General features: G+C 55.9%; 5 protein-coding genes across 5 annotated transcripts; 2 read left to right on the top strand and 3 right to left on the bottom strand.

The window, feature by feature from the left end:
• Positions 1–52: 52 nt before the first annotated feature.
• Positions 53–2,206, top strand: EsH8_I_001036 (ELMO/CED-12 family-domain-containing protein; the record flags this gene model as incomplete). Its single annotated transcript, XM_083268449.1, has 1 exon — positions 53–2,206. The coding sequence occupies one exon, from the start codon at positions 53–55 to the stop codon at positions 2,204–2,206; it is 2,154 nt and encodes a 717-aa protein (XP_083118887.1).
• Positions 2,207–3,347: 1,141 nt separating this feature from the next.
• Positions 3,348–4,706, top strand: EsH8_I_001035 (uncharacterized protein; the record flags this gene model as incomplete). The annotated part of the gene is made up of 1 exon (XM_083268448.1): positions 3,348–4,706. One exon carries the CDS (start codon positions 3,348–3,350, stop codon positions 4,704–4,706), a length of 1,359 nt encoding a protein of 452 aa, XP_083118886.1.
• Positions 4,707–5,429: 723 nt separating this feature from the next.
• On the bottom strand, positions 5,430–8,623 carry EsH8_I_001034 (PX domain-containing protein; the record flags this gene model as incomplete). Its single annotated transcript, XM_083268447.1, has 7 exons — positions 5,430–6,071; positions 6,122–6,965; positions 7,016–7,373; positions 7,423–7,708; positions 7,765–8,073; positions 8,160–8,389; positions 8,461–8,623. 7 exons carry the CDS (start codon positions 8,621–8,623, stop codon positions 5,430–5,432), a joined length of 2,832 nt encoding a protein of 943 aa, XP_083118885.1.
• A 3,784-nt stretch (positions 8,624–12,407) lies between these two features.
• Positions 12,408–13,704, bottom strand: EsH8_I_001033 (uncharacterized protein; the record flags this gene model as incomplete). The annotated part of the gene is made up of 2 exons (XM_083268446.1): positions 12,408–13,059; positions 13,145–13,704. The coding sequence occupies 2 exons, from the start codon at positions 13,702–13,704 to the stop codon at positions 12,408–12,410; spliced, it is 1,212 nt and encodes a 403-aa protein (XP_083118884.1).
• An 894-nt stretch (positions 13,705–14,598) lies between these two features.
• EsH8_I_001032 (CGR1 family protein) lies at positions 14,599–15,073 on the bottom strand (the record flags this gene model as incomplete). Its single annotated transcript, XM_083268445.1, has 3 exons — positions 14,599–14,739; positions 14,801–14,946; positions 15,007–15,073. 3 exons carry the CDS (start codon positions 15,071–15,073, stop codon positions 14,599–14,601), a joined length of 354 nt encoding a protein of 117 aa, XP_083118883.1.
• Positions 15,074–21,036: the final 5,963 nt, after the last annotated feature.

The following is a 21,036-nucleotide window of genomic DNA, read 5'->3' as shown; positions in this document are numbered from 1 at the left end:
CGCCGACGTCCACTACCTCCTCGAACCCGTACATATTCTCGAATTCGCTGCCATGGACCAGGCAGATATCCCAGCGCTCCTGTCGCGCCTCGCGAGCGATGAGGACGCCGCTAGGAAGATGGCCGTCTTTAAGTTGCAGTCCTCAATAAACGATCCTGCGTTCGCCGACGTCTTCATATCCTCAGGTGGCCTGGTTGTCTTGCGGCGCCTGATCATGAGCACAGGAGGAAATACACTGGCCTACTCGCTGCAGAGTCTGACGCGCCTGCTGGAGGTGGATATGGGCTGGGAAATATTCGAAGGGTCATCATCAGGGGACCTTGTTGAGCGCATTGTCGAATTGATCGTCACGAACCCGCTCGTAAACATTTTGCGCGGCGCCATGTCGATCTTGGTTGCCCTCGTAGGCCACACGCAGTCCTCCGGGCGAACTACCCCTCGCACCCCGGGTTCGTTTGGCTTCAGGGCCCTGAAACCTGCCGTTGCAGTTTACCCACAGTTCTTCGAGCTCGTCATAGCCCAGCTGCAGTCAGCCGACCACGCGCTGTGCGCCAATGCCCTCATGCTCATCAACGCCATGATCCGGGACGCAGTCTCCAACGACAGCGGGGCGAACAGCACAAAAGCGAGCACGCATGGGACAGAGGAGTGGTCAAAGTTCATCAAGCGCCTTCAGGATCTCGGTTTGATCAAGGCGGTGTACAATCTGATGCAGAGTTCGTCACTGCAGGATCTTGCGCATCCCCTGCTTGAGTTCCAATCGGTAACCAAGGTTTTGCTGAAAAAATGGCGCGAGGTCAAGGTTGATCTCGAGCGGCCTGAGCACCGGCGGGGACTGAAAGGACTTCACCTCGCCAGCAACCCCGAGAAACAAGTCAATGGCATCTCCAGGACGGATGAACTGAACGAGCTTGGCAAGAAGGGGAGCCGGCGGCACAACCCTGAGAAATGGAGGAGGCTAGGCTTCGAGACGGAAAGTCCAACGCAAGAGTTTGAGATTCCCGGTTTCCTTGGCATGATGGACTTGACAGACTACGTGCGCAAGAACGAGGACGGCTTTCAAAAGCTACTTCTGGAACAGTCAACAAAGCCACGGACCGAGAGATGCCCGGTCGCAAGAGCAAGTCTCGCAGTGACCATGATTCTCTATGATCACTTTGAGGTTGAGAAGTCGGAATTTGAGGACACCAAGGGATACCAAGGCTTGGACGGCATTAAGAATAACGAAAAGCTATTCCGCCCGCTTCTCCTTCAGTGGTCGAGACTTCACAATGCCGGGCTGCAGGCTTTCTTCCGCGTTTGGAAGTCTACGGCGGCAGAGCAGCTGGACTTTGAAAAGGTGGCGGAGTTGGTCCGCATACTCATCGAGCACGTCGTCGGCCAAGCCAGCAGGACCAAGGATGTGTTGGAGGTTGAGGAGGAGCTCTTGGAGTACGACTGCACCACCTTGAGAGAGCTTCAGATGGAACTTTTGGAGCTGTCATTTGAGGACCAGTGGGGCCAGCACCTTTATCAAGTCCGAGAGGAGTTGAGACAGGAGGCTCTTCAGTTTGTCAAGGAGCAGCGGATCCGGTGTTTGCTCCAAGGTTCGTGGTTTTCGAAACCGTTGCCCCGCAGGGATACCAACCCTCGCGACGAGACTCAGAAGCGCCGGCTGTACACGCCACGGCCCTGGCGGTTCGCCAAGTTATCACACAACCGCCGGTATCTCCACTACGCAGACTTCGAGGCACAAACAGCACAAGACCCTGGGCTTGACATCTTGACTGAGAAGGTTGATCTGAGCACCATCAGTTCGGTAGTGTCCAATGTTTCGGCGCCCAACGAGGAGACGCGCAGCGCGACTAGTAGTTCGACGCTCAAGAACAATGTGACGGTCAAATCAACTACCAAGATCACTGTCTTCAGCTACGCCAACCCCGTGGAAGCAGCCAAGGGCGGCGATGCTAAGGAGCAGGCCATATTGACGCTCTACCCCCCCACACACAGCCTAGCATCCGAATGGCTTGACGGCCTCCTGATGCTGCTCAATCAGGCACCCATCACAGCCGAGACAAACAAGCTCGTCAACCTCGTCAGCGACTTTGGCCTCAAGATCAGGCTGCTGAACGTGAGGATAGAGGATGCCTACACCGGGCTGCCGCCGGGTGCTGGGATTGTCCCCAGCAGGGAAGGTCTGGATGAAGACTACTTCTACGAGGTGTGAAAGAGTTTGATGGGCATGTGATTGGGAAGGAAGCATGGAGCAGGCAAGAGTTTCCGCGGCATTTTTTTGTTGATTTCCTTTGTAATCCCGTTTTTGGCTTACATATACCCGCGCCTACTCTTGCTTTTTAGCCAGAGATGTGCCGAATGGAGCTGGGGAGAGTTTGCAGCAACTTAGCTTGGCTTGGCTTGGCTGCCTATAACGTGCATAGCGAGCGGTTAGTTGTGTCGTTGATCAAGTGGGCTTGGATTTGGTTGATTTCGCCCGTTTGGGGGGGGAATGGGGCTGGCGAGGAAGCTGCACATATGGATGAACGGTTGCGTGTTAATATGATCATACCCTTGAGAGCGAAGTCTTGATGACTCGCCCAAGTACATTTTAATAAAAGTCAATATTTGACCGGTTTGACTCTCACAGGCGTATATCGTATGCCGGTGTCGGCTTGCCTTCGTGACGTTTTCAGCTCCTGCTTGGCGGGTGGCATTGCATCAAGTATCGTTCAATATTCAAATGCTAGACAACTTTTTCCAGATGATCGGCCAATCAAAGGGAGTCACCCACCTTACCTTAAGGAATTCAAAGTGGACTAAGACCGAGGCTGGGCAAACAATATTGGAACCCAAGTTTTCGTGTCCTAGGTACCCGAGTCGGGTCAGCAATGCCACCAAAAGAAGGGTCGCTGGTCTGCCTTACCTGCAGGGGTCGGCGCCTCGTAGCGCCAGCGACAGCGGGGCCACACAGCATTAGGTTAAATGACGGGGAAGCTCCCCGTCCCGTTCACGTTTCTCAGATACCGGCCCCGAGCTCCACCCAGCCAAGCTGCCACCCCCCCAGCCCCCCGACATTCCAGCCGCACGGCGGGGCATTCCTCCAATGCAGCCCGACTTGAGTAAGTCTACTTTCAGACATATCTCAGCTTTAAGAGATAAAGACGGGAACCGTCATTTCCCCAGCACCATTTTCACATTCCTTGCGAGGATTGCAACATATGAACGGGGACACCGGGCAATCGTCCGGATCTGCCAAAGAATAATAACGGTCGCGACCCGTGGGGGGATAATGACATCACATTCATGACCATACGTCGCTGAAATCGCTTCTTTCCTCCTCAGAATTACCACAACTTTCACCCCGCCATCACATGGTTCGCCGTCTTCCCTGGACCCATCCCCACCTCAAAGTCGTATACGGCACCGAAAGGAAACCGGCTGCAGCGGCCACCGTCACCACCAACAGCAGCGTCAGCGTCAGGATGGTCTCCAGGACTCCGCGCGGCGGCAGACGCCTTGTGCAAAAAAGCAACTACAGCCGCAGCGGTGGCAGGAGCTACACCCCCCGCGGGCGGCGCTCCAGCGGCTTCGGCCGCGGAGGCTCGCACCAGTCGTCCAACAGCAGCCGCTTCAACGGGCTCTTCCTCGAGGGCAACTGGTACTGCAACTGCGAGCCGCGGCTCTTGGCGAAGCACCAGCCCGTAAAGAAGAACGGGCCTAACAAGGACAGGCTATTTTACTCGTGCGAGAAGTGGGAATGCGACTTCTTCCTCTGGGAAGAGGACGCGGAGACCAGGGCCGGGGAGTCGACGTTGACGTTGCCGCCCAGGCCGGAGGAGACCACGCTCGTTGCCGCTGCGGACGGCTCGATGGCGCAGGTGCCGACGCCGGGCGGGGGTTCGGCCGTCAAGCCCGCGCCGCGGCCTACGTCTACGGCTGCTCCAGCTGCCCCGGAAGCACCGCCGACGCCTGCGACGCAGAGGAGTGTGGCTAGGCAGAGGCTCTTGAACAGCTACTTTTCGACCAGGTCTGAGCAGGCTCCTGGCGAGGCCAACGGAGCGACGGGAGCGGCCGAAACCCCTTCCCGCGGCAGGAAGAGGAGGGTTGTCTTCGAGTCCGACTCTGATGACGAAGAGGACGAATATGGGCTTGGCGAGTTGTCGCCGGATGAGGAGAAGGCCATCAACGAGGCCGTAGAGCGCAGCGCACAGAAGCTCCGCGACGCAGCGCCGCCGTCGACACCCGTGGGGCAGTCGGCAACGAGGGGTGCCGCGCAGCCTACGCCGCAGACCGTCACCCGGACGCTCTTCCCGGAGGCCAAGCGCCGGAGGACGGACGAAGCCCCCGGTTCTGCCAATGTTTCTTTCTCCACCGCCCCGCCGTCTCCGGCGACCATCAGGCCGTCGTCGCCCCCGCCGGCTTCTACCCCTTCCAGAGAGGAGGAGCAGCAGCAACTCGACCCAACCGAGGAGGTCATGGCCCTGCTGGAGGGCCAGAAGGTAGATTACGCGACGAAACAGACTGTTAGAGGCATATTGGAGCGGTTCGCGATGAAGGCCAAGGGGCTGGCGAAGGGGAGGGACAGCGTGCGGGCCGCGTTGAAGACAAAGGATGAGAGGATCGCGGAGCTGCAGGAGCGGGTTACGTCGTTGGAGAGCCGGAACCGGGTGCAGAGGGAGGAGATTGCGGATTTCAAGGCGAGTATCATGGATCTGTACTCGAAGCATTGACGGGCCGGGTTGCAGGATGGGTTTTTTTTCCTTTAGCCCCCCTTGGTTATGGAGGGAGAGTGAGCGGGCTTTTTGATATTGATGAGCTGGGGGTTTTTTTGGCATGGAATTTGGAGTTTGAGGATACCCCCCCCCCCCTTTTGTCCCTTTTATGTTTACGATAGCCAATACATCTGCCGAGATGGCGAGCACCATTGTCCAGGGCCAATCCGTCTCATCGTATTCGGTCCAAGGTGATCGCCCGGCCTCCATTGCCCTTTTTCACTTGTGAACATTACCCCTGAATCGTAGAGCGCATCCTAAGAAAGGGCATCGGCTTCGAGCGGACTTAAATTTAGCGGGCCATGCATGGAGCAGTCACATAGACTTCCTCTGCCATTCTCCAGCAGAGCTCTAGCGGGCAGGGAGGGATAAGTCGACACCCAAAATGTCCCCTGTTCTTGGATTCTCACCAAAGCTTGCGGAAAATGCATCCCACTTTGAGACGCCGACGGCCAGAGGACCTGTGCTCAGAAGGAATCCTTTCACGACACACAACATTTATCGCGATACAAGAGACGTGTAGAGTAGAACCGCGCGAAATTTCTTTAGGTATTGTAACAATAAACCGTATTTACGCCGTGTTGTGAGGCTTGCTGCCCTCAGTCTTCCAACCAAAATACCACCTACCCATGCGCATACGAACCCGAGTTCCGAGCCAGGGATATCATGCTTCTCTAAAGCTTACTGGGCAAGAACCTCGCGCAACATGACAAGGAAGTTTTCCTTGAGTTTGTGAACCTCGGAGACGGGCGGCTTGGCCGGTTCGCCGGCGCTCCGACGGAGCCTATCACGTCTCTTGGCACGACGACGGCGCTCGGCCTCGATAGGGTCGAGCTCGTCCTCCTCCTCCGCATCCTCCTCTTCTTCGTCGTCATCATCGTACGCCATGTCCTCCAGATCCATCTGATCAAGGCCGAAGTCCGACGACGAGAAACCCGTCGGGACAAGGTCGGGGCCTCCGTTTCCTTCGGCAGCCATCTTCTGACGTGTCTTGTCGTGATGCCACTTCTTCCTGGCTTCCTGCCAAGAGATGAGCTGGTTAACCTCCTCAATGACCTTGGCCTTGTCGATAGCGCCGGAACTGACGCCTCCTTCGAAGAGAGCATTGACGTTCAAGGTGCCGTTCTTGGGGCCCTTTCTGAGGAATTCCAAAATGTCTTCTATCCAACCCATCAACTGGTCGAAGAGTCCGTTATCGTGGGTGTGGACCTCGTGCACGAACTTATAAAAGTTGTGCTCGTGCCTCTGGCAAAGGTCGATAAACGCTTGTACGGTCTGGTTCGGGTCCGCCGAGGCGTCCTGTTCCTGGCACTTCTCCACGACCTACAATGCGTGTCAGTATATAACCGGTAAAAGCGTACCGCTTTGCTTACCTGAATCATGTCGTCGAAGAACACGGCGAAGTCGGTAACGCTGCTGTAAACGTTGGCCGACTTGTAAACTCGAACAAGTGGTTCGTAGAAGATGGTGAAGAGGTCTCTGAAAAGTTGAAGCGTGACTGGTTCCTCCACCAGCTGCAACATCATGGCCTTGTCGTGTTGTCTGGTGCAAAGCTTCAAGAACTGCTTGAGGTAAGAGAAGAGCTGAGCACCTTGCTTCAACTCCTCGTCGATGTTCTCGACAGCGTTGTTGAACGCTACGTAAGCGTTGTAGAGTCGGCCGATTTGTTCCGACGTCAGACTAGGCTCGAGGTAGTCGGAGCGCAGAATGACGACAATCAAGTCGATGTCTTCAGCAGCAGCTTCTTCCCGAATGGCGAGCTTAATGTGTTCCTCGGCCTCTGTGTACATCTTCAACTTCGATGTGAAAGCCTCGTCGCCAATCTTATTACCAAGCGTATCGATGGACTTTTGGAAGCTCTTGATGCCATCGTTGAGCGTGAGCGAGAAGATACGCTGCAGCAGCGAGCGGGTGCCAAAAGGCTGAGCCAGGAAGATGTCCAGAACACCGGACATGACAGCAGCGGGGTTCGCAATCCTGATGACATTCTTGATGACGGTGTACGGGATGAGCGAGTGAATCCTCTTGGCCTGGGCGAAAAGCTCGGGGGAGTTGTCTTCCGCAAGGAACAGGTGGTATATCGTTGCAGCGACCTCTATCCGCAGCCACTCGGCAAACTTTCGGTATTGAATGCTCAGGTCCTGGATGGTCTCCTTGTCCTTGATCTCCTTGAAAAGTGAAGTGAGACCATTGCGCTCCACAATCTCTTGGCGGAACCTAGCGACTTGTCAATATCGGTAACGAATGGCGGGCGGAATACTGCATACTCTTCCATGTAGATGTCAAGCTCAGCCGCGCGCTTCCTCGCAATCTCGTAGAACTTCTTTTGCTCCTCTACGCGCATCGCGTCAACCGCCTTTCTACGCTCAATGTCGTCGATATCGGCATCGGTCGGCGTGATGGGGTCTTTTGTGAGAAACTCTTCCATAGCCTTTGTTTGCGCTATCTGGGGGTTCGCCAGCAGGGTGCGAATAAAAGCTCTGAGAGAGACACGTTGGCTCTCACGCCACAGCGTCACCTGCTCGTTCTTCTTGCCGAGGAACGACAAGGGGCTCTTGGGCCTGCTATCCGTGGAGACGCGGGGTGAGTTGCGACCAGAAGCTGTAGAGCTCGCGCGTTTATGTCCTATTGATGTCAGAAATCGTGCCGAAACGGGGGAAGAAAGCGAGCTCACCTAGCACCGAGAGCTTGGAGGAAGCGCCCCCATGAGGAGCAAGGCTAGTCATCTGAGTCGAGACAGACGACGCCGACGAGGCGGAAGAATCAGGAGTCCCACCGCCGGTCAGAGAAGAGAACAAACCCGAAGTTGTCGTGTCCGCCTTGTTCTTCTTAGGCAATGTGGGCAGAATCTTGCCCGGCAGTTCGAGACGCAGCCTCTTATGCAGCCTCACAAAATCGCCGTATCGTCTGCCGATGAAGAACTCGAGCTCGCCCTTGCGATGACTACGCATAATGAATTCCTACCGAAACTGTCAGTGTTGTCTCTCTTCAACCGCGATGGGCAGGCGAAGCTTACGGCGTGCTTGTGAGACCTGATGGTTTTCCTCTCCGTCGTGATTCGGACGGCGGCGACATTCACATCCCATCCATTAATGTAGTTGCCCTCGGGCAACGCGTGCATGACACCCGTGTCGATGGCGTTGCTGTCGACGACCTCGATCTCGGAAAAGCGTATCCTCTCCTCGAAGCCGGAGGAGGTCTTGCACCCGGACACCATCATCAGCTCGACGAGCTTCTGACATTTTATAGCCAGCTTGCGCCGCTTGGTCTCTTCAAGTCTATCTTCGGAGGACGAAATGTTCTTGGTCGCAAATGATTCTAGGAACTGCGGGTAGGATCACGAACGAGTCAGCGCAAGTGGTCGGGAGGAGGCGGATGTTCCAGAGAGCGGGGGAAGCTTTCTCGGCTTACCAGCTGAAGCTTGTCTTGCCAAAACTCCTTCTCCTTGGCCTTGTCAAGAAAGGGGAAATCGCGGACATGATGAACAAAGATGTAGCGCAGAATGGGAAGCTCCGAGTCCAAAGGGGAAACCTCTCCAACGTCGGATTTGAAGGGGGCACCGAATCGCTTGAGGGCCGTAGGGGAGTTGAGCTCTGAGATTTCGTACTTGACTTGCTCAGAAATGAGCTCGCGCTTGAGATCTGGGTAGCGAAAGGTCAGCCAACTTTTCTGGTTTCCGATTCACGGCAGTCACAACGAGATATTCACATACAATGTTCTTGCTTGCCAGTCAAGGATTGGCCGGGCGGCGGGATCGACATATTGCTCTTCGAGCGGACGGGGAGCTGTACGTCAGCTCTGGCTGTTGGGGCCGGGGCCAGGGCCGGGTCTACAGCAGCGCCATTCTGCGGTTGTTCTTGCGATGTCGAAGCCATCAGCGTGATCGGTTGTGTTTTGTTTTTCTGGAACCGCACTCGTAGCAGGCAATATGTCGTAGAATGCCTCTTGCAGGTGTCGAGCTCGTGAAGGGAAGGACTGTGGCTGGTTGGGGAGGAGGATTACGTCGAGAAGGGTGGACAAGCTGAGCGGCGGCAGAGTAGCAGCTGGGGAGGGACTCGACGTAATAATCAATTTACGGCGGTACGGGTAGGCAGGGTAGGCTGGGCGTGCCCAAGGTGCACGGCAGATCCCAATGGGTAGGTTGCAGGGTGCGGACCCAAGTTTCAGTGGGGGCGCAGACTGTAGGGCCACTATACGTAACGCGCGTATGGCGGGGTAGTTACAGGCTCTGGCGACTTCAGTTCCCAAGTGGCAGTGAGGTAGCTGAACGTCAGTGCTGTTCGCGGGGCCCTGTTTCGAGGGAAGGGGAGCCTGGTCAACGCCTATTTTTATTGTCTTGATGTTCCAACCGCTTAGACTTTTTCCCTTGGGTTTGTCGCCGTCTCTGGGGTTTTATTTATGGGGTTACCCCTCGTCGGCTTCGAATATTCTCTTCCCGGTTTTTAATAGCCCTTCCTCTCGGGTGATTGCTGGGGGTGGGTGGTGGTCCAGAGGGGGAACCGCAGTACGGAGGACGGTCGGAAGGTCACGACACAAGAGAGACGAGGTGGGATGAGCTCAGAGCCCAGGAAGCTGGGCGAGGTGTTTTGGTTCGGTGCGGCAATACGTAATGTCAGCTGTGCAGAGGCGAGAAGGGGGGATAGATCGGGATGTTTATTCTCTCGCACCAGCCAAGCACAACGGATGTCGGACATGTTAGCTCGGAGAGACGGCACACAACAAGCGTTGTTTGGCGGGGGGCTGAGAACAACAGACAAAACAAGCAGGGGAGGACGCATGCAAGGAAGGGGTTGTCCGTAACACACGGAAGTGCGCAAAAAAGAAGAAGAAAGACGTTTTGGCTCAAGTCCCTCCTCAGGGCCCTCTGCTCTCCTCGCTCTGACCGTGATTCGAAATGGCGCGAGTTTGACGTGGATGAGAATATGAGCGCGGATAACACAACGAAGGGGCAAGATGGAGGATCCATGGGCCTCCGGACACTGGAAAAGTTCGGAGAGAATCAAGGTTAGAGTGGCAGGGTGTCAGTCACCGCGCGACACACACGACGCCCAACTGGGGAAAAATCATCAAACCAAAATAGCCGTTAGCCGTGTGCCATGCTCACCGTCCAGGCTGGTCCACCCAAGCGCAATACCTAAAAAAACGAAGTTGAGGCCCGAGCAATGCTGAGAGAGCGCGAGCATGGCGCTGACTGCCGCCAATGCTGTCGACGATGGCCCCTTTGGGGATGCATGACGTCGCACCCTTTGGACCTGGGCCGAAAGCCGAGTCAAGACACACAAGAGACAGAAAAGACGGATGCAACGCCCACTAAGCTCCATCGTCTTGGTGTCCAGCCGTCACTTTCACGACATGGCTCACACACTTCAGCCACACCAGCCTACCAGCTTGCTACCTTGACACTTCTGGGCATTGGACACTGCACTTGGCCTTGGCCGCGCTTCGCTCGCTGTGCTATGCCTCCGTGACAACCCCTCATCCCTGCGTAAGGAGGGTTTCCTTCTCGGCCAAGGTAACGCAAGGCAAGGTGAACTACATCATTGCCTTGCCTCGTCAGGTTGAAAGGTGTGAGTGACTCGCAGGTTGCAGCATGCTGTTCGTCGACTCAGATGGCCGGTCTCCAACCGTAGTGCAAGCATGGAAAATCAACCCCGCTAGCACTGTCTGCTATCAGTCAGCCTTGCTGGCCAAGGCCACAGACGCGCAATCATTGTCGCCATCGGCTGCTTGGCCCGGACGAGACCGAATCGCCTTATGGGGCAATAGACAGCTAGCGCGACAGCTGCTTGGAGCAGACCACCCGAGATCCGTCAGCAGAGCACCTCTTTTTTTTTTTCTTTCCTTCTTCGACTGAAAATCTGCGGCCCTTTTATTGATCCCCGCTGTATCCACATGGGCATAGAGATTCAAACGTTCGATGCATTGTGGCTGCTCGTCCAGACTAGTTTCCTAATCAAATAAATAAAATGGAGTCTCCCTCCCTTCCATTCCACACGCGCCAAACCCTTTCGGCACCGCGATACGACAGAAGCCAACTAATGACGGGTTCTGGAATCCGCGGCCTGCGGAGCCTTCCGCACTGGCATTGTTCCAGTCCTCAAGCTTACTTCTGGAAGGGAGGAGAAGGTCGAACTGGCTCCGTCCCAGCACGCTGCATCCCTGCGCCTACCCGGATACGGTGCCGGAGCCAGGACGCACGGGTGGGCCGCCGTCGGTGTTCGGGGCGGCGCCATCGGGGATCATCATCATATATGCATAATTCTCATTTAAGTGGTCGTTCGGCCTGTCCGATTCGTAGAGCCGCTGCTCGACGGCATGCCATACACGGTCAGGTGACTTTTCACGCAAAATGCCGGGTCGATGACTCCTAGTCTCTCAAATTGGACCTACGGGCTAGCGTTCGTTTGGTGGTCAAGCCTGGTTGATGATGGTGGTTTGCCAGCGAAGTCTCTGCTCGTACCCGTTTCCGCTTTGAAAAGGCGGAGCCAGGCCTGAAGCCTTGCAGGGGTGGTCCGGTCTGAGTTTCGGGCATCTCGACACGTCATCGCAGCAAATACAGCAAAAGAAACGTCAAATGGACAGGTTCGTGGTGCAGCCAAAGGAACGCAACGGAGCAGTAATGGGATCGCGTTTGACGTGCAGGAATCGGCCATGGCTACTCTTCGTCAGACTGCAACGGGTTGGATCCAGGACGCTTGTGTACAGTACACCGCGACTTTTTTGAGTTCCAACTTCCAGCTTTCACCTTGAAACCAATTATATGCGTTCCAGGAAATTTCAAGGTAGTTGAAAGGAACGGGCAGAGTTGTATCAGGGGTGTGGGAATATCTTGATTTGAGGTAGGATCAAGAGTGTCTCGACATGGTTGACATTGCTAGCCCCGGAACTCATGTGGGATGGTAACGACTGATCGAACGCCCCCTTCATCTCCTAGTTTATGCTTATGGAAGAAACAAGTTTAATTGTATACCCTGCCGTATCAAGACATTTGAGGCAGGGCCTTCAGCGCGTACACAAGTACATGTGTGTTGCGAGCCCCTTGCAATACCATGTCGATGCCTGCATCTAGCTCAATAGTTGTTTCCCGGCGTCTGTCTCTTCAACATACTATTGTCCCCAGTATTCACGTAGCAATATTTGAGCGGGCCGGAAAGTCACTGGTGATGCCTGGTTGAGCCGAGTGTAGAGATACCCCCCAGGAGCTGTAATCTGGAGATCGCGAGTGACAGTCATCGATGCCCTTGTTAAGACGGGAACTTGAGGAAAGCCCACCCTCGCATCATGGAACTCGTATGCTGAAGAGCAAGAGACCCCTCGGCAGCCAGTCCATCCTCGAGTTTGACTACTTGATGCTCGTCATTGCCCGGCATCTCAAAGCCAGTGTTTAGGGGGCGGCTTGAATCCCTGTCCACGACACAGCCGTTCGGAAGGAAGTTGACAATCTGTGATTCAAGGTCTGCCAACAAGAAGATGGTCTTCCAAGTCGCGACAAGCCTTGGACTGTAGGACGAAAACGCTCCCAACATGATGCTACTACAAATCCACATGCGGTGGGAAAGCGGCTTGGTAAAAGTGGCATTGCCTCTGTCCGGGGTATCAAATCTTAACACGCAATACTCGCGATGCCGTCTCCCTTTGCCAGACCACACTACGAAACGGTCACAACTCATCAAACACCCTCAATCGGTCCTCTTCCTCTCTTCTACCCCTGCCCTCCCACAAAGGCGGCACCGGCCCTTCTTGTCCCTTGGTCTTCCCACCCCCCACACCGAAGCCTCCAGCGCTCCGGTTCACCCCCTTCTCAACGGCCTTCAAACCCGCGCCAGCAGCGTTTTCCAGCTCGGGCCCACCAAGATACTGCGCGCCCACAAACAGAAGGATAAGCACCGCAAATATGACCGACATGACGATCCATACCGTCCGTAGCCTCTTGCGGGTCTTCTCCTGCCAGTCGCGGTCCGCCCTCTCCCATCCCTCTATCCGCCTCCTCACAACGTCGACCCTCTCGCTCAGGCCCTGGATCCGCGTCCTGCCGGCCTCGATGCGGCCCTGCAGCTCCTCTATGCGGGACTCCTGCTCGCCAAACTGCCCGAACGAGTCAAGCTGCGAGCCGACGTCCATGCACATTTCCTCGGCCTCTTTCTTGAACTCGCCAGTCATCTGTCGCGAGGCCACCGCGAGCTCCTTGATTGCAGAAATAGTGCTCTGCAGGATACTCTTCTTCTCCAGCACTGAGTAGTATGTCTCGTCCAGCCGCCGCGTCGTCGTCGTCGAGAACCCACTCAGCTCGATTAACGATTTCTTCAGGCCCCTGTGTAGAAAAAAAAAAGCATGGTCAGCGCCAGTTACTTCCGCTACCCGCGTGCAACTGTCCGTCCTGGAAGTGGAAAACGTACGTAACCCGGTTAGCCGTCTTGCTCTTCTCCTCCAGCAGCGCAACCGCATTATCAACCTTCCTCCCTCTCCTCCCGGGCGGCGTTACCGTCACCAAATTCTCCCCGCCCCCGACCAGCGGCCCTACGAGCGCGCTTGTCCGCCGGCTCGAGTCTGGGCTCCTGCTGGGCGTCACATGCTCCGACCTCGTCATGTCGAGCGAGCTCCGGCCGCCCACGCCCGGCGACCTCTCGTCCAGTAGCAGCAGCCTATCTCTATCCTTGCGGCTCTGCGCGTTGTGATGCAGTGCGTGCTGCGTCGGATGGTGGTGGTGACTGTGCCGGTGTCGGTGCATCCTGAGCGGCGGCGAGAACTCGGTGATGGAACGTGTGATCTGGTGTCGTGGGCGTCGCGCGGGAAGTAGAGTAGTGGCGGCGGCAGCAGCAGCAGCAGGCACCGGGGTTGACGCTCTCTTGTTGCTGCCGTGGTTGTTGGAAAAGTTGCTGATGGCGGCCGCTGTCGATAACGTCGACGCCGATGCCGACGGCAGCTCGAAGCCGTGGGCGCTGCCGGTGCCAGACATGGTTTCACCCTGTTCTTCTTTCTCTCCCCTTTACAACGGGAATGCGCCCTGCCGCGGCCGCCGCGCGCAAGCCGCGCACGCCAGCGAGAGCCGCCGAGGGTCAAGCCCGGACCAAACGATTTTTGGGATGGCCCAGTGAGATTTTGCCTGAGCTTGGGACGGTCAATGCTGTACCAGAGAATACCTGGGTTGTGGCTGATTCCTTGCAAAGGGAGGACGCGGTGTGGAAGATCGGGAAAGGTGTGGAGGAGCATTGTGCACGGATTCGCGGCGAAGCTGGGCTCTCTCTCGGCCAATGACGCACTGTCACATGCCCCGGGGTACTCCCCCATGGCCTGAAACGCCGTCTGAACATCACAGCCGGCCGCCTCCCTGTCCATACAAACTGTTGGTCAGAAACCCAAAAAAAAGAGGGCTTCATGTCATACGCCTATTGTTTCTATGTAACTATGATTCGAGCTCGTGTTTGGCCCGGTTCCATCTCCATCATCTGGCTTTTTGATCCGATTTCACAAGGCAAAGCTCGGATGGATAGCCTCATCGGGCGAGGGGCTTCTTTTAGTTGCACGTCGTCGACATATTAGTCCACCCTCCCTCTACCGGCCCCGAGTCCGCCTCCGTGTCGTGCTCGCTGCCCCGTGGGGGAGCCCTTGTCGCAGGACCATGCCTTTCCGGAGCCGTATTCCAACATAACGTTCGCCCTTCCGTGTGCCTTTGTAACACAATGTTTGTTCGCTGAGCCGCGGGAATCTGGGCGCGGAAGGCCCTCCTCCCTCCCCCTCCCCAATAGCGTTTCGGTATTTGTCACGGGAGCCGGCGTTGCTCTGAACGTTGTCGGCGCCAAAATCTAATCGCAATGCCCGCCCCAACAGCGGTCGGCTCGTATGTGCTCACTCAAGAGTTGATGAGCTTGTTCCGCTTCTCCTTCCTCTTCAGCCTCTCCACCCGCTTCTTGTGCATCTTTTCGGCCATCTTCTCGTAACGCTCCTTCTCTTCCTTGGCGGCCTTCCTGTCCTTGATGGTTTGGACTCGTTGCTGGGATCGCTGTTAGTCTAAAGCCCCGCGAAAAAAGTTGACCTCGGCCGACGGAATGTACCTTGCGCTCTGCCTCCTTCTCATCCTTCATCTCCTTCTCCTTGGCCTTCATCGCCGCCATCGCAACGCGGTCCCTGGAGCGCTTCTCAAATGAAGTCAAGCCAGACGTAGGCCTAAAGGCCTTCTTGGGCTCGTGCCATTGCTTGCCTGTCATAGGGCGTTAGTTCGCCATGCCTGGATTGCCAAAGAATGGAGCTGATGACATACCATTCTTCCGCATGCCAAGCGGTTTGTCGGCAATGGCGGGCGCAGCTTGGGGTTCCACAGCTGACATGGTGAAGTCTGTTGAAGAATTACTGAATCCGAGTCGGAGGAACGTTAATTTGCGCAGTTGAAATTCAATGTTCTGCGGGTGGCACGAAAGCAGTTGGCAATGCCGAACAGAGATTTTCTCTCTCTGATTGGAATGCGGCGGGGCAAGGCTGTCGGATAGCCCAGTCCGATTGCATATGTGGCGGTGCGTCCCCATAGATTAAAGATCCGTGCATATATGTGGCTAATGAGGTCTGCTTCAGGGTCCTTCTCCGCCCAGAGGCCAGGGGGCGCGTGGGAATGCATCAGGTTCGCGACGGAAGCAGTGTCGCCTCGGCCACGCGCAAGGGATACTGGCAGGTAGGGGAGGAAAAAGAAAAGAAAAGAAACATGTCCAATCGTTGACGCGATAGACTCGTCGACGAGGGAAAGCTGACTTGTTCTTGAATCTTCACCTGGTGGACTTGCGAAAATCTTTCCCATCATGTCCCAACGTCAATCCGATATCCCTGCCGTTCAAAGCGACACCCAAGATTCGGGGTTCGTGTCCAAGAAATTGTGAGCTAATTCCCCGGGCAGCCATCAGCTTTGTTCAAACGGTCGTGGCCCAGGGCTGAGCCTGACCTTGAGACATTACGTCGTTTGTGCCTCGGAGAGGCGCGCACCAAGCCTGGCGCTGGCATGGGCATGGCCGGCACCGTGGTGGAAGAGGTGGTTGAACATTCAACGGGGCAACAGCAAATCAGACAAATTGCAATTGAAATTCACCAGCTTCAGCCAGACGACGGCTCATGTCCGGTGATGTGGCGGCGTGCGAGACTGCCGAGATGACACAGGCATATGTATTTCTTTTCTCTAGATGCCAACTCGGTCGAGAATATCGGGTTCTGGAGACATGGTCCCTGCTGCTTAATCCAACTGAGAAGTCTCGTACGCATGCCACGTCCTGGCTAACCTGGATATCCCAGGCATCAGCCCCAGGTTTCCGATGTGATGAAAAGCCCCTAATAATACTTGAATGATTCTTGACCGTTTGGAGCAGGGATACCGAAGCGGTTTTCGACGTGGGATTAGGTAAAGGCAGCTGGCATAAAAAATTTGAACAGCTGCGGTACCCAAAATTTGTGCTGACTTGGCCACCGCTTCATTTTATTACCGAGGCGTGGGGTCTGCTGAATTTCTGAAAGCGGCTGCTGGTCATCTTTCAAGCGAAATTGGTTTGGGTCATCCGCAATTCAACCGGGCCCGGTGGGCTCTGATTTGCCGCCGACAAACGTTAACGGAGGCTGGCGCGGGAAAGTTGGGGATGTATTCTTAGAACAATTTGGCAGATCTGATCGGATATGAATTGACCCAAGTTAGGCCGTTTTGGGCCGGAGCCGCGCTTGCAAGACCGACGACGGTCGGGGAAAGAAACATTGGACAAGGGGACAGGACGAATTGGGGCCTGCTGGGGTCTGGGAACCCCCGGTCTGGTGGAGTAGTGCCAGCCAAGGAGGCAAAGCATCATCACGAGGAGGATTTTTGTTCCTTGCCGGGAGATGAGGGTTCCCAAGGAGGAACTGTTCCTGATTTCCCCATGCACGCCTCACTCATGGCAGGATCGATGCGATTCGGCGTGTCATCGGCCCAAGTTTCCTACGTGGCGTCGCCGCCGCCTGGAAGCTGCCATTGATGTGCTATGCCGTACCATGCTGTGATAAGTGTCCACCAATGTGCCGACTCATGGCCAAATCTCTCTCGTCGTTATCATGCCGAGAAGTCTTGTTCTGTATTCAATTGGTACGTGGCGTCATGCAGGTCTGTCTGTGCGCTCTGCGACCTGCATTCGCGTGGTGGGTTTGGATGCGACATAGGTGATTGACAGGCCAGATTCTGGTTGGAGGGAGACGGAGGCGCGGAGGTTATCATCTGCATCTGCATCTGCATCTACGCCTGCAGCTGCAACTTTCAGGGTGAGTTGAGCGGCTTTGGAGAAATATCGGTGCCATGGTAGGCCGGCAACGGGCGGGTGTCGTCTGTTTGTTGATGCTTGTCGCAATGGGCGACTCGAAACAATTGAAGGGTCGAGAGCTGAGGGCTAGCCCGCTAAGCAGGCTAGGCGTTTGGAGAGCTTCGCCTCTTTGTCCTCCCCCGAGCCCGCGGGGGGAACGGCGCTGCTGTCGCACAAAGAACCTATCCGTCTTCCGTTGGACTGGCGTGCAATGGTTAGGGCCAACAGAGTTGGGCTGTGCAGAATAGCTTGAACGAAGGCGGCGGACCGAGTAGTTTCCATCTAGTCGTCTTCTTGCCGCCTTCGAAGCCCGGGCGACCGAGGCGATTTGAGGCTCCCAGCCATGGCAACGAGGACGAAAACAGACTTTAGAGTTGCGCGGTGTGATACTCTCCTTGTTCCGGTGCAATTGGTTGCAAGCCTTGATAGGCATGCTATGGGGGCTATGGCTTATCCGCCCACGTTGAATGCGCCGCCGATGATGTATCCATGGTTCGACACTCAAATGTGCAGTCAGTCCTGTGACCGTTCGTGCCTTTGTGCGTGGTAACGGGCGCTCGGTGCAGGCGGCCTGGCCTACCAGTGACAGAAAGAGGCACAGTCCCATCTGGGGTCGCGTCGTGTTGCCTCCATCAGCTCCAACTGTGCCATGCCCCCCCCCCCCACCAAGCGGCCAGGGGTGTCAGGAAACGGGGCGTCAAATACGGGCAACATGGGAGAAATAAGGTAATAATCCCATCCCATCCTGTACGCGTTTGGATGTGACCATTAATAGGAGACGGCGTGTTTCCCCATCGTGATATTGCACTGGCCGTCGTCATACATACACTAGGACTTCACTGACAGACGAAACCCGGCATCAGGTACCGGGGAGACGGACGGCGCAAAGTCGCGGATCCATCCATATGCCGTCCCAAAGCCCAAAGCGAAAGCCAAACAGACGAACGTCCACAGCGGGCATCTGTATCCCTCGCAACGCCCGAGCAAAAAAGAGCAAGATGGCTGCTCCTTCACCTGTACGCACACTTTATGGCTTGTCCACAGCTGTAGCCCAAAGCTTTCCAGACCAAGGAAAAAAAGCAAGCAGATCTGCCAGGTGCTATCGGTCATCTGGCCGATTGATTTAATATGGAGATGGGAGGGGTTCTTGAGGCTTGGAGGGGCCCCTCGCCTCTCTCTGGGCCTGGGGGTGCGCGGGCGTTCTGAGGCCCAGCAAGAAAGAGTGGGAAAAAAGTGACGAGGGGGCCTTGGCACATACGTTTTGCACCCTTGCCGGCCTTCGTTCTCGAGACAGTCGGCCAGTCAGAGGCCGCCGTTGGATTTGGACGTGGAGGGAGAATTCGGCTCCTGTGCCGCCTCAGCGCCCATCCAAACTTCCTGGAAGCCACATTTGGACAGTCCAGTGAGCCCACACACACATCGCTCGACCGCGTTGGCTTTGGCCCTGAGCTCGAGGTAGAATCCGAGGCGTTGGTCAGTTCCCAGAACGCGGCGTGGCTGCCGAGTCGAATACGACCAGTGTCTTTGATGGACGTTGAAACTTGGCCGGCTAGCCCGGGTCGGGGAGAAGAAGAAAAGAAGGTGTCTAGTACACTCACTATACGGGGGACTGCAGCTAGGTTCGAGTGCGAAGCGAAAGTGTAAGCCTAGTGCTTGGGCAGAGGACGTGACAGCAACATGACTTGACTTTCTTCGGTTTACCTTTTCGCCTCGTCTCTTCTTTTGACGATTTCGAGGCTCTGTGGCTTTCTCCCACAATTGCCGCAAGGGGCGGATGGCAGCGATGGAGAGGGAGGGGGCGTGGTTGAAGGGAGCCACCGTCGTTCCTACCTCTACCTGTACCTGCAGAAAAGCAGGTTGGTTGCCTGCCATGGCTACCTCGACTTCGTTAGGTTAGTCAGGCAGCGCGATGTGGTGATTCGTCTGGTCTGCCTCTACCATTTGCTGGTCCTCCGGTCTTCCTACATTGCACCAGTCCGGGCGTTCTCCCTTCCATCCCTGATCAGTCAGTCCAAGCCGGAGGTGCCGTGTGTTGAACTGAGCTGAAATGGGCTGCCCAGATTGCCGACGCCGCAAACTGGTTGAATTTGCGCGTGTTTTATCATTTCTTATATTCAGCACAGTGGGTGCCTCCCTTCCTGATGAATAGAGGTTTCTCGCCCGGGAGGCTGACTGTGCAGCGTCTCGGCCGGCTGCCCGTGAGATAAGCCAGAGTTGCCTTCCCCTGCCCTGTGTGTGTGTGTGTGTGTATGTGTGTGTGGTCTCGCTACATGGAGGCTGGATACGTACCTGACGGGGAGGTGAGGTACCTCGAGACAGGACAGGGACGTGACGGTCACGAATACAATGTACCGTTGCTCCTTGTTCCTCGCAGAATGCACGACACAGCGTGCACTGAACTTTCAGCGCCCTCTGTTCCCTGCCTCCTGTCCACTTCCCTTTCCAGGTTCCCTTTGACATGCAGCCCGGTCATTGTCAGATGCATCCACCGTAGCAGTCTCAGACTATCGCAAAACCATTTCGATAAAAGTCAGATTCCCTTTGCCAACCCAGAAGTTTAGCAGAGTGGCATGAGACAAAGGATGGCAATAGGCAAACGGTGTTTGATGCAGCGGGAAGCGGTGTAGAAATCGTCATCGGCGCCAGTGGCTGCTGCTTTGCCTTGGTGGTTGTGGTTGTGCCTGGCAACCTGGTCTAGCCCGCCTGGCCAACCAAGCCAACGTCGAGCTGGCTGGCCGCTAGGGCGATCAAGGAGAAAAGACGAGCCTGGGGCTGTGGTCGCCTAACGACGGCCGATTTTAGTGCGAACTGATATGGGACGCTGAAGTTGGTTAGCACGGAGGTGCAAAGCGAAGAGGTGTGGCAGCCAACTTCTCAGCGAGCACGCACTCTACCGAGTACGTTGCAACCGTTGCCCAGGTTGCCCGGGAACTGAGCGGTTTTGACTGGACGACTTGATGGAGGGCGGCTGCTCGACGCACCCAGCTCAGCTCAGGTACATCGGTACAGCTGCAGGGCAGAACATGTATCTGTCAGGGCCCGTCTGGTTGCTGCGACGCATGCGTGTGAATGCAGCTTCAGCAGCAGTGCTACTGGACAGTCGCAGATACATTCAGGACGCAGATAATCTAAAGAAAAGGCTCGGACGAGAGAGGCTGTCTGTCCAGTGTGTCCAGTATCCGGCCACCCTGATCTTCAAGACAACCCAACTAGCAATCTAGATGGGCTTGTTGTACGCTGTGCTGTGCTGTGCGCTCGCTCGCTCGCTACCCATGATCCTGAATGATGCTCTTGCCTCTCTCGTGTCGTACCTGACTCTATTTTGCTGCACTTCTCTGCCAGGTACATACCCTTATTTACTGTTTGGCGTCGTCTGGGATGCGCTCATAACCTGTAATGCGAGGTACCTCGTCGCGCCCTGCTGGCTGTGACGAGTACTTTACCTGGCTACTGCTTTTGTACGCAGTGGTAAGTGCGCTACGGGCTGCTGCCCCATCAACCTCGCCGACCCCTGGTCGCCCCTGCCTTGCTTGTCCGGGCTCTGACTGACTTGGAATCACAGTTGTACCCCCCCTTGTCGTCGTCCCTGCTGCTCCCTCCTCTCTCCCCCCCGAGCCAGTCCAAACCCAACTGAGATTTCCCCTTCACACCCTCCCTGGCCCCGTTTACACCCCCCCCTTCGTCGCCCACACCCCGGCCGCTGGACCCGACTCGTCGCTTCTCACTGGTGTGTGTATGTGTGTGTGTCTGTCCCCAATTCTAATCCCAAATCCACCCATCCATCTCATCCTCTCTTTAGTCTTCCGCGTCGCAACCCCCCTCTTCCTCCCATCAACTCTCTTCCCCCCAATACCTTTAGAGGCCGTCGTCGTTCCTTGACTTCTGTTTCGTGGTTCAATTCTAGTTGTAAATCTTGCAGATTTGCCTCTGGTCTTGCACCGTCCGCTCCTTAACAACCACTTCAATTTTCAACTTCGATAAATAGCATTTGT

This window comes from Colletotrichum jinshuiense, chromosome 1, assembly GCF_051148585.1.
Source record: "Colletotrichum jinshuiense chromosome 1, complete sequence".
Classification (NCBI taxonomy): Eukaryota; Fungi; Ascomycota; class Sordariomycetes; order Glomerellales; family Glomerellaceae; genus Colletotrichum; species Colletotrichum jinshuiense.
Note: the sequence above shows the minus strand (reverse complement) of the source record. Positions and strands in the feature narration are given on the sequence as shown.